General features: G+C 40.7%; 1 protein-coding gene and 1 long non-coding RNA gene across 2 annotated transcripts in view; one reads left to right on the plus strand and one right to left on the minus strand.

Moving 5' to 3' along the window:
- The window catches only part of GPT2 (glutamic--pyruvic transaminase 2), a 26,201-nt gene extending 17,125 nt beyond the window's left edge, over positions 1-9,076 (plus strand). Inside the window, exons 5-11 of the mRNA XM_074551167.1 lie at positions 850-1,093; positions 1,825-1,904; positions 2,453-2,589; positions 3,279-3,453; positions 3,883-4,038; positions 5,034-5,146; positions 6,371-9,076. Of these exons, the coding sequence (XP_074407268.1) occupies positions 850-1,093; positions 1,825-1,904; positions 2,453-2,589; positions 3,279-3,453; positions 3,883-4,038; positions 5,034-5,146; positions 6,371-6,461 (996 nt within the window). The 3' untranslated portion in view covers positions 6,462-9,076. The remainder of the gene's footprint in view (positions 1-849; positions 1,094-1,824; positions 1,905-2,452; positions 2,590-3,278; positions 3,454-3,882; positions 4,039-5,033; positions 5,147-6,370) is intronic.
- Positions 1-10,878, minus strand: part of LOC141730812 (uncharacterized) — a 13,598-nt gene extending 2,720 nt beyond the window's left edge. Inside the window, exon 1 of the long non-coding RNA XR_012582494.1 lies at positions 10,432-10,878. This is a non-coding gene — a long non-coding RNA (uncharacterized LOC141730812). The remainder of the gene's footprint in view (positions 1-10,431) is intronic.
- Positions 10,879-10,893: the final 15 nt, after the last annotated feature.

Genomic DNA, 10,893 nt, shown 5'->3' on the forward strand with positions numbered 1-10,893 from the left:
TTTGTACTAGAACCACAAAGAAACCAAAGGATACTGCTGCTGAGAGAAAAGATATTTTTGGGTTTAGATGCCAATTACATGCTGATAAGGATGCTTGCTTTGATTGCACCTGTGAGTTCTCATGTGGTTATAAAGGCAAGAAATCTCTCTGCTTCCTGCCCCTTGTGAGCTGTTTTATTTAACTCACATGTAAAAAGCCTCCACATCACACAGACATGGAGCACAAGGAAATTATCCGGACTGACCCTAGCACAAACATTACCTTTCTGCCTGTATCTTCTGGGCATAAGCTACATATGACTCTATTTCCATCCCAAGTCATGCAGACTTTGGTCTGTTCTGTTACTTGAAAATGAAAACATAATTGCTCCTGATGTAAAACAGGTCTCTCTGTTGCAAGGGAGAATCTGCACGGGCCCCAGTTCTAATTTCTGGTTTTATTTATTGGTCTCTTGTGGTTAATGAGATAAAATGAGTGGAAGGCAATAAGCAAGAGCTAGCTAAAGCTTCTTTGCTTACAACAGGGCACAGCAAAAAAATAATGATCTTGATATTCCTGTTTCCAACTTGCCCTCTAGCCTTGTGCTCAGAATGTTTTTCCTAAATTTTGTAGTTGATCAGGCATGGTCTTTGGAAGTTGTGACATGAGAGGATTCCATTAAGCTTAGACCATCCTCACTCAGCCAGTAACAACTTGAAATAAATAACTCTCTTGGACTACCTGCTTCTAGGACAGAAATCCACCTTAACTGTACACTTTTTAAGGAAGTTCAATAACTGGTTCCAGAGAATATTATTAATTCTGGTGCATGACTTTTTTTATTTTTTTAATTCCTGCTTTTTTCCCAGGCAATTTTAAAGATCCTGATCTCAGGATGGGGCAAATCCCGAACAGGAGTGATGATTCCTATTCCCCAGTATCCCTTGTACTCAGCAGCCATCTCTGAACTGGATGCTATCCAGGTGAATTACTACTTGGATGAAGAAAATTGCTGGGCTCTAAATGTGAACGAACTTCGCCGTGCCTTGAATGAAGCTAAGGCATATTGCAACCCAAAGGTCCTCTGCATCATCAACCCTGGAAATCCCACAGGTCTGTAGGAATTCTCTTTAATGAAGGAATTTTAAGACCATTTTCTTTCCTTTTTCATTCATTTGACATTGCAGGCAAATCCTAAGTACATACTAAATATGTTGAGCTGAATTCCAGAGATCAGTGCTCTAAGTAGGACAGACTTTACTTTTAGAAACATATTTTCAGTGTCCTGGAACTCCAGAAAGGAGGGAGCAGATTCACTTCACAGGATCCCATTTGAAGCTGCTGCTTCCACTGAAGTTTTCCAGACCTGTGGAATGACTTTTGGTCACTTTTGGTCTTTAGGAAAGATCTTGCCTCTGGCATGGCCTGTAGCCTCTTGGCTTGTGAGGGGCAATGACTGTAGTAACTCAGAACTCAGTGACAAGCCTCCCTCAGAATTTCGCTTTTTGAGTGGTTGAGTTGATTGGTGAGAAGCTAGCTCCCTCCTAACCATCATGCATGGGAGCATTTACAATTATTAGCTAAACACAGAGTACTCTCAGTCAGTCCTTGATTGAGTACTGTATCTCACACTCCCTTTGCTTGAGAGTTACCTTGTACCATAATTCTTCCAAAGGTGTTCCTTGATTTCATGTTTAGTGAACTGAATGATAAAGTTCAATAGCACTTTTCTGAGGAAGAGGGATATCTTCTTAAAAAGTTGGTAATCTAAGTAGGTGTGGGTGAAAAGATTTGTATGTGTACACTCCACTGACTTTCTTCTTGCTTTAAAAATCAAACTACAGGACAGGTGCAAAACAGAAAGTGCATTGAAGATGTGATACACTTTGCATGGGAAGAAAAACTTTTTCTTCTGGCTGATGAGGTAATGAAATAATCTGTTCTCTCAAAAGCACAGCTAAGGGTACTCATATGAGGTACAATTTGTTCCATGGTGGCAGTGGTATTTCTTAAGTACAGGGAACAGACTCTGTTATCATATTAAGACATGTAGAGACATGCAGGATTCTTATTATCAAAGGATCAATATAACAGGTGACTTGATCTGGGTTTGAACTAGAAAGTGTAGGGAACACAAGGAAGAACTTTGCTGGAACAGACCTAAAAACTTATGTGTTGCTCAGACCACTTCAAATGGAAGAAAAAGAAGGAAAATCAATTCAAACATACAAGTAAAGGTTAAATCATTCAAAGGAGCTCGCTGTTCTCCAAAGGCCCAGCCTTTGAGTGTGGTCACATCAGATAAAAAGTATCATTACAGTAACTCATACTCCACAAAGAACCTTGTGTCTTTTAACAGCTTTGAAGTTTGAGTGTAAGGACTGTTTCTTCAGTTCAGATCTGCCTCTCTAAAGGCCGTGTTTTGTCCTTAGTTGGGGGAACAGAGCACATTAATGTCTTCTGACTGTTCAGGTTTACCAGGACAATGTGTACTCTGAAGGATGCCAGTTTCATTCCTTCAAAAAGATTCTGTATGAGATGGGACCCGAGTACTATAACAATGTTGAGCTGGCCTCTTTTCACTCCACCTCTAAGGGATACATGGGCGAGTAAGTCTGATTTAGTTTTTTTTTATTTCATCTTCCTCATTAATCTGGTGGGACAGCGCTTTCATATTACTGACCTGAAGGTAATCCACCATAATTAATCCTCTATTAATTTTAACTAAAGACTATTAAGAAAAGAAAAACAAGCACAGAGTAATGGATTAACTCAGTGGTTTTTAAAGTACCAAATAATTAGCGTATTTATTTCAGACACCTAATGCCTCAGTCCCAAAAGGTGAAATCCTACAGTCCCAATCTGGACCTGTGATAAAGGAAAATTGGCCTCCAACATTCAAGGGAACAGCTCAATAATCACTGGGATATTACAAATGTTTGGGTTTGTTTTTTTTGGGGGGGAGGAGGACATGGAAGAAAAAGAATATTTTTATTAAATGTATGCTGCTACAGCCATATGCTCTTGTTCTGAAGATTAAAGATCCATGTTAATTGTTAACTTGCCTACCAGGGAAGCTGCCTGTCCACCTTTATCTCTCTATGGGATACTAGGACTTAATGACATGTCATGCAGCTCCATCTTAACCCATGTCAGTGTGGCAGCTGTTTCAACAAGCTGTATCTTACCTATTGTGAGATTCTCATCAATTGTCTTTCTACTTCTGTAATCATTTTCATTGTTTTGTTGTATTTATAGACTTGAAGTCAACCAATCTCTTCTGTTCACTTTGCAACAGATGTGGCTACAGAGGAGGTTACATGGAGGTCATAAACTTGCACCCAGAAATCAAAGGACAGCTCGTTAAGCTGCTTTCTGTTCGCCTTTGCCCTCCAGTCTCAGGACAAGCAGCCATGGATATTGTGGTGAATCCTCCAGTACCTGGAGAAGAATCTTATGCACAGTTCATAAAGGTCAGCAATAACATGCTTGTTCTTTTGTGCATTTCACAAACCTACCCTAAGTACTGGGAACTCAAATTATGCAGAGACCAAAGAGTCTTTTGTTTCTCCTATCAAGTCAAATCAAAAGTTCAATTAAGATGGTCTCTCAAAAGAGCCAGGAGGGATGCTGAGGAAGGAGACTGTAAAAAGAGAGCACACAGATAGAGACTTCTGCAGGTTATTGTCTGTCTGCAGCACTGTAATTGTACCCTGCTAAAGCCTTTTTGCACTGCTGTTTTTAAAAGCACAACTGGAATTTAGAACATTGTTTGCTCTAACAGCTCAGCAAAGCCCCACCAGTGTTTCATTTGGGGAGAGCCTTTTGAAACATCATCATTTCTCCTGGTGTTTTTATTGCTACTTGAAATGTGTCCAACTGAACACCTTCCTTTTAAACAGGAGAAGGAATCTGTTTTGAACAATCTTGCCAAAAAAGCCAAACTAACAGAAGACATGTTTAATAAGATCCCAGGAGTTCACTGCAACCCCCTTCAAGGAGCCATGTACGCTTTCCCTCGGATCTTTATTCCTTCCAAAGCCATTGAGGAAGCAAAGGTCAGTGATTCTCACCCCAGTCCATTTCAACCTCCTCTCACCTGCCACTTCCCATGATGAACTTTGATTCCAGAGATGGAGAACAAAAGCAGTATTTCATGGGCTGTGTATGATCTGAAAGATGACGTGACCTTTATTTGGAGAGAGGAAAAGTGAACAGATCATTTCATCCCAGTGCTGAGGCTCCCAGGCTGATGGGAGGATGTTGGTGTTTAAGTCACACAAGTAGCTGGCCCTGTGCAGTTGCAAATTGCTGCCCTTGCCTGGGTTAAGGGGACCAGCATGTGGGAGTGGCAATGTGCTGCTGACCCTACAAGAGAAGCCCCATTCACCAGGAAGGGGAAGGAGGGCTGGAGCTTTCCTTACAAATTTCACCTTTTTGCCTTTGGGACAGTAACCTGTGTTAATAAATGATAAGTCTTTCTGTTCCCAAGTAGAGCTCTGAAACCTAATTTGTAATATTCATTTTTATTAGCACAGCTGAGAACAAAAATAGGGCTGTTTTTCAGCTGCTTATTTGATTAGGTATATAACCTGTACATATTTAGGAACCTCTCATAGTTATTAATCAGGGGACTTCCTAGGCAGCAGATTATTCTGGGGGAAAAAAATAGTAACTGCCAACAGAACTGGAACACACAGTTCCCAAATTAATTTAATCTTATCAAATGTCAGTGCCTTAGATTTTTCCAAGTACAACTTTCAGACTTCTGACAAAAGTTACAAGCAAGTCAAGGGGAATAACAAAATTACTTTAACCCTTTCTTTTGAAGTGAGATTTTGTGTAAATTCTTCAGTCCCGTTTCTCCATGAAGTGCTGTTAGTTAATTCAGTGTGACCTGCACCATTAGCATTTGTTCCTCATCTTCCTTAGGAAATTGAATAAGAAACTAATAATGTAACATTGGGTTTCAGGGGGGGAAAAAAGCAATCATGAAATTCTATATATTAGGAATATTTTGACTTCAATAATTCTGAGGCATCCATTCCCTTAGGCTCACAAAATGGCACCTGATATGTTCTATTGCATGAAACTTCTGGAAGAGACTGGAATATGTGTTGTACCTGGAAGTGGATTTGGCCAGAGAGAAGGAACCTACCATTTCAGGTACAGTTTCTGTTTGTTTAAAAGCAAATTAGCAGTAGTAAGCAAAGTATCATCCCAGTTCTTTCTCTTCTGATTAAATGCAAGGATTTTTATATCAGTTTATGTTGTCTCAGTTTCCACTGGACAGTTTCTGTGAACTGACAGCAAGGTCAAAGACCTGGTCTGCTAGATGAACTGTACAAGTTTTTTATGGTGTTTATGCCAGCTTGCTGGCATAATTTTATTATGTTTTTACATATTGGCATTTGAAATGCCTTCTCCAGGAATACAAACAAGTCTAATGGTTTAAACTTTAATTTTAAACTAGGCTCTGGAATTATAAAAATTGCCCTGCATTCTTTTGGGGGGAGGAAGGGGTTAAGCTGTGTTTCCATATGGGAGAAACTGCATGAAAAATGCAGTATCTTCCCTATAAATCTGCTCCTTAAACACTCTGTATAACTTTACCAAAACAAGATGTTGAACTAAATATTCTAATACCAAAACTGTTGCTTTTGCTTCCAATAAACAGAACTTTGCTCCAGCCAAGCCCCTGATAGCTAGAATTTGTCACAGAATTCAGCATTCCTCATGCTGTGCTGTGCTGTTTCTGTGTGTGAAACCACAGAGCAGAGGGTACCTCTGGCCTTGGCAGTGGTGCAGCACAGCCAGCTGGGTCAGACCCCTGGGGAAAACCGAGAGAATCCAGGGAAAACCTAGAGTCCATTCCTGCACCAGGGTGGGAAAGCCATTGTGTTCTGTGGGCCTTGCAATCCCACACCCCATGGGATTTTCAGGGGGTGCAGAAGAAGGGAAAAAGGAACTAAAACCTGCAGAATGGGATGTTGCATTCTTCTAGTGCTTCTGAACTCAGGTTTCAATTAAAGAAAAAAATGTACATTTGCTTGTAACTGACAACTCTTAAAGCTCAAAAAACTGGGAATAATTTGGCATAAATGCCCAACAGTGGAAACTGAATTGCTGTTATTTCTTACTGACCATCTTCTATGCCACTTAAAAGAAAATAACAGTTTTTGAATTCCTCTTTCTAACCAATAGAAACAAATTGCTGTAATTTAATAGTATAGTTCAATTAAAGTATAAATACAAAAAAAGTGATAATAACATCAAAAAGATGTTAACGTGTTACTTGCTGTGCCTTGAGATTGATCAAAGATCACAGTTTAGTTGATTCTGAAGATAATATGGGTTGGATTTTTTATTTCTTTAAATATTATTTTTCAGAATGACCATTCTTCCTCCAGTAGAGAAGCTGAAGATCCTACTGGAGAAAGTGAAAGACTTCCACATAAAGTTTCTTGAAAAATATGCATGAAACTACTGTGGCTTTTCCCCCCTCATCCCCTCCCCTTCAAGGCAAATGCAGACAATGAACAATGATGTGCTGAGAATGTGCTGTTTATCTAATTCAACTAAATTCAAAGTAGATAGAACCAGACTCAGATACTGCTAAAACTTATTGGACTATTAAAGTTATGTCTGGGGTAGAAGACATTGTTACACCAAGTTTTTTTTTTAAGGGGAAGGGGAAGAATGTGAAGAAAACAGTGAGAAGAAAGAGTCAGTAAATGTTTTTGTGCCTTGATTGAAAGTTACATTTGTGAACTTTTGACTCAATAGGTTGGGAAGGGAATTGCTCCTTAAAATTACTACTGTCATGTGGGTTGTTTTACAAAACAGAAATGCCAAGTTCAATTGTTTAGATAGGAATTTGTTTCCCATCTTAAAATTCTACTAAACAAAAATCAAAACTCCTGCATTATAGTTATTGCTTGGTTTAACTTTTGTTGTTTTTGTTATTAAGTGTTCTCCAAACCTGATCAAGCATGCAGGGACAGTGTGCTTATTTAAAAAAATCTTCAGCAGATGTGTGCAGATGCCTTTGAAATTCTGCTGAAAAGAAATCCTGCCATCCCAGCACAGCTGGAATGGAATATACAGTTTTGATCAGAGGAGTGAACGTGGTGTCTGCTTGAACAGTATTTTTATGAAACTGAAACATAATAAGGAATACAGTCTTCTTCTTCCTGTGCTATTCAACACATGATCCCAGCATAAGAGCACTGAACACTTCCTGCCATAGCAATTCCAGGAGTCTCCTGTTAGCCCACATCTTTTATACACATGGAACAGAGTAAGTCAGTGTCTCAAAGCAGATGTGAGTACAGTGTGTCCTTTCAAGCAGGGTAAAACACGGCCCTTTCAGAACCACTCTGTCTGTGGGGAGCATTTGTTTGGAGCCATCCCACAGCCCCTGGAGCTGGCCAAAATCCAGCTGGAACTTGCACAGACTGACACGTTGTTACCAGGAGAAATGCTGGGCTGATTTCTAATGAAGAGGAAGGGATTTAAAGGAAAAAGTCTTACACCAAGCATAAAGAAAATGAAAGTACAGCTGACACTTAAATCTTCCACAGTCCTACTGCTGTCTGAACGATCCTGAGTGCTTCTCAAAGCCCAGCTGAACAAGGTGGCAATCTGGGAGTACAGCTGAGTGACTCCACTAATCTCTGCCAGCTTCCCTGCAAAACAAAGGACAGCCTCTGTTTCTCTAGAGCTGGAAGCTGGACACCTTCTGCTAGCTCTGATAAAGGGCTAAAGGAACAGAGCTTTCACTATTCAGATGTGAAAGCATTAGCATTTGTCAGGCTTAGGCTCAGCTGGTTCAGAGCTTATTCATCAAAAACATCACATTCAATCCAGTCATTTATTTTAAGTTATTATTTAGAAGTAAACTCATTGTAATGTCTACTGGCACTTTGTGAGGCTGCTGTTGTAGCTGGTCCAACAGCCTGTGCTGATCCAGCTTACTAAAGCCAAGGGCTAGAGCAACCCCATCCAGGTAAAGCTGTGCCAGTTTCTCACGTGAGGAGGATGGGATGCTGCCAGGAGCTGTCCTTGCCACAGCAGCCCCTGTCTGTGACCCAGCATTAGCAGGGCCTGAGCTTCCCACAGCTCCTTGCTGAGGCCTGTGAGAAGAATTTATTCCTCTCAAGGGCTCACAGGTTATAGATGGAAATGGCATGGCTGCTACACAAAGCTGCTGTGGAGGATTGGAGAAAAAATGATGTTTTCCTTCTCAGAGCAGTGCACTTCTGGGAGGAGAGCACACTGAGAGCACTTGGGCTGCTACATCCATTGACAAACACAACCTGCCAGCACCCAGCACTTGGCATCTTAATATGCACTAATAAATAAAACAAACCCAGAGAGCAAAACCGTGGGAGGAGGTCACAATAATGATGTGAAAATAAGACAAACAGCACTTTCCTGCTCTAGGAATGTGTCCAAATCAGATCTGGCTTTGGACTCTTAATGCAGTGTAGATTGAAACTAAGATCTAACAATGGGAGTTAGAATATTTTTTATATTTTTGTAACTACAGCTTTTTCATGGGGTAGTATTTGTAATCTAATAAGTCAATAGATTTTATATTTGCCTTGCATTTGCACCTGATACTTCTGGAAAAAAATGTAAAGGTTTACAAGTTTATAATGATAATTTACAGGTGTGAAAGGCTTTTTGTTTCAAGTCAGGACAGTAATTCTTACACTTTTGAATCAAAATATAATGGCATAAACTGAGTTTTTTCTAAACATTCTATTATGGTGCCTTTTCTGTTTCTGACATTATAAGGGATAACAATTTATTCTTGATGCATCTCATATGGAAGGGTGGTGATTTCTATTGTCCATCCACAATATTTGTATGTATTGTGATAAGGTTAATGTGCATTTTTGTGGAACAATCCTGTAAACCTAAGACAAAAAGGCTTGTTTGCCATGTCTTTGAAATATTTCATTAATAACAGACAATTCTTCCTTTCAAATGCATGCTTCTAGGTTTGATCTTCCTCCAGGTGCTCCTTCTAACAGTACTTCAGATGTATGAGACTTCCAGATAATAAAGCACATGTTAAAAAAATGGTAATACTTCTCCATTTTCTGTCACTGGAGCAACACCAGCTGGATTGCACTATGACACATTTAATGCCATGTTCAAACCAATATTTACTAATATTTAATACCCACGTACCAGATCATTAATTTCTGCATCACTCCAGTTTATGGACTTGACATTTGTCCAACTTACTACCACAAAACTATTCTCTACAAGAGCAGAACTGTAAACAGAGATGGTCTTAGGCAAGTTTATGCTCATAATTAATTCTGTAATGTAAGGAGTTGTAACCAGCAGTCAAGCAAGCCAGACTTCTTTCTTCACAGAGAGGACCAGCCTGGCAGCTAAGGCTGATCAACTGTGTCCTGAAACCTTTGCTGAGGTGTTGTCAGCTCCCTTTCAAAAAAACTTCTTACATGGCTTGTAGGAGATTACAGAGCAGCACTGTAACTTTCTGAGGTGTCAGTTTTGCAGTGACACCTCAGAATTACTTCAGTGGTGTTTGTTTGGTAATTTCAAAGAAAACGAAATTTAGGGAAAGGGAAACTAGTCCTGCTTCTGTAAACATATATGCATATGCCAGAACTACCAAAAGCAGGATATTATTTTCTTTATATCAGGATTTTGAGTGTTTTCTGGAACAGAAACACTTACCTGTTTGTCTGCAAGGGTTTTTTTGGGGGGTGTGTGAAGTGGAGTACATTGTTTGTTTTACAAACAAGAAAATTGTCTGATACAAAATACTTATATTATGAATTGTCAGTCAGGTTTTTTGCAGCTCCTTTTGAGTGACACAGTCTGTCCCATCTGGCTCAGGAGATGTGCCAGATGCATATGATACAGAAAAAGCTACTCACGTCAGAGAGCTTGCAGCATCCATATACACAATGTCAAAACCACTAGTGCTTTAAAGCATTATCTAAATGCCTTTTTGCACAGTTCCTTGCTCAAATTTGTACAAACCCCAACACACAATAATACCTCTAGTATTATTTTTAAATTTAGATACATGCAAGATAAGTCACTTCATGGAATTGTATTTTTAACAATATGGATTTTAATATTTTTATATATTCTATACTTGGTGTAGCCACACCTTTCTAATGTTCTCCGTTACTACATTTTTGTTAAATCCTGTCTTCACCTGATCAGAATTTGCACAAGCTGTAACCATTTGGGCAGAGCAGGTTATTCCCTTGCTTAGCTCTGAAGCCCTGCATGCTCTGCCCAGTGCACAGCAGTAATTTCGTGTCGTTTAGCTAAACCCAAAGCTCAGCTCTGAGACAGGGCCCTCCCTATGGAGCCCAGAGCCTTCCCAGCGCCTGGGGGAGCCGAGCAGCGCCTGGCCCAGCCCTGGGCACAGTCCCGGGGATGGAAACGCTCACCTGCTCCATGCGGCTCCTGGGGGCCCGGGGCGGCTCCAGACAGGAACAAAACAGCGCAATTCATCTCTGTGTGTGAGAGAGAGCCTGGCCAGCTCCTGCAGGGCGGAAGGATCATTAAATCGTGGAATCATGGAATGTTGAGGGGTTGGAATGGACCTTAGAGGTCAGCTTGTTCCAACCTCCCTGCCTGGGCACGGGCAGCTCCCACACGGGCTGCTCAAGGCTTTATCCAGCCTGGCCTTGAGCGCTGCCAGGGTTGTGGCACCACAACATCCCTGGGCTCCAGTGTCTATCACCCTCAGAGTACATAATTCCTCTCTATTATCTAACCTCAGTTTCCCCCCTTTCAATTTGTACCCATTGCCCTCGTCCTGTCACTTACAGGTGCCAAGGCCTGAGGCACCTCCGAGAGGGGCACTCCTGAGCCCCCCCCCGCTCCCCTCACGGCGTTCCCTCCCTCCC

Source organism: Zonotrichia albicollis, chromosome 13 (assembly GCF_047830755.1).
Source record: "Zonotrichia albicollis isolate bZonAlb1 chromosome 13, bZonAlb1.hap1, whole genome shotgun sequence".
In the NCBI taxonomy this organism is placed as follows: domain Eukaryota; kingdom Metazoa; phylum Chordata; class Aves; order Passeriformes; family Passerellidae; genus Zonotrichia; species Zonotrichia albicollis.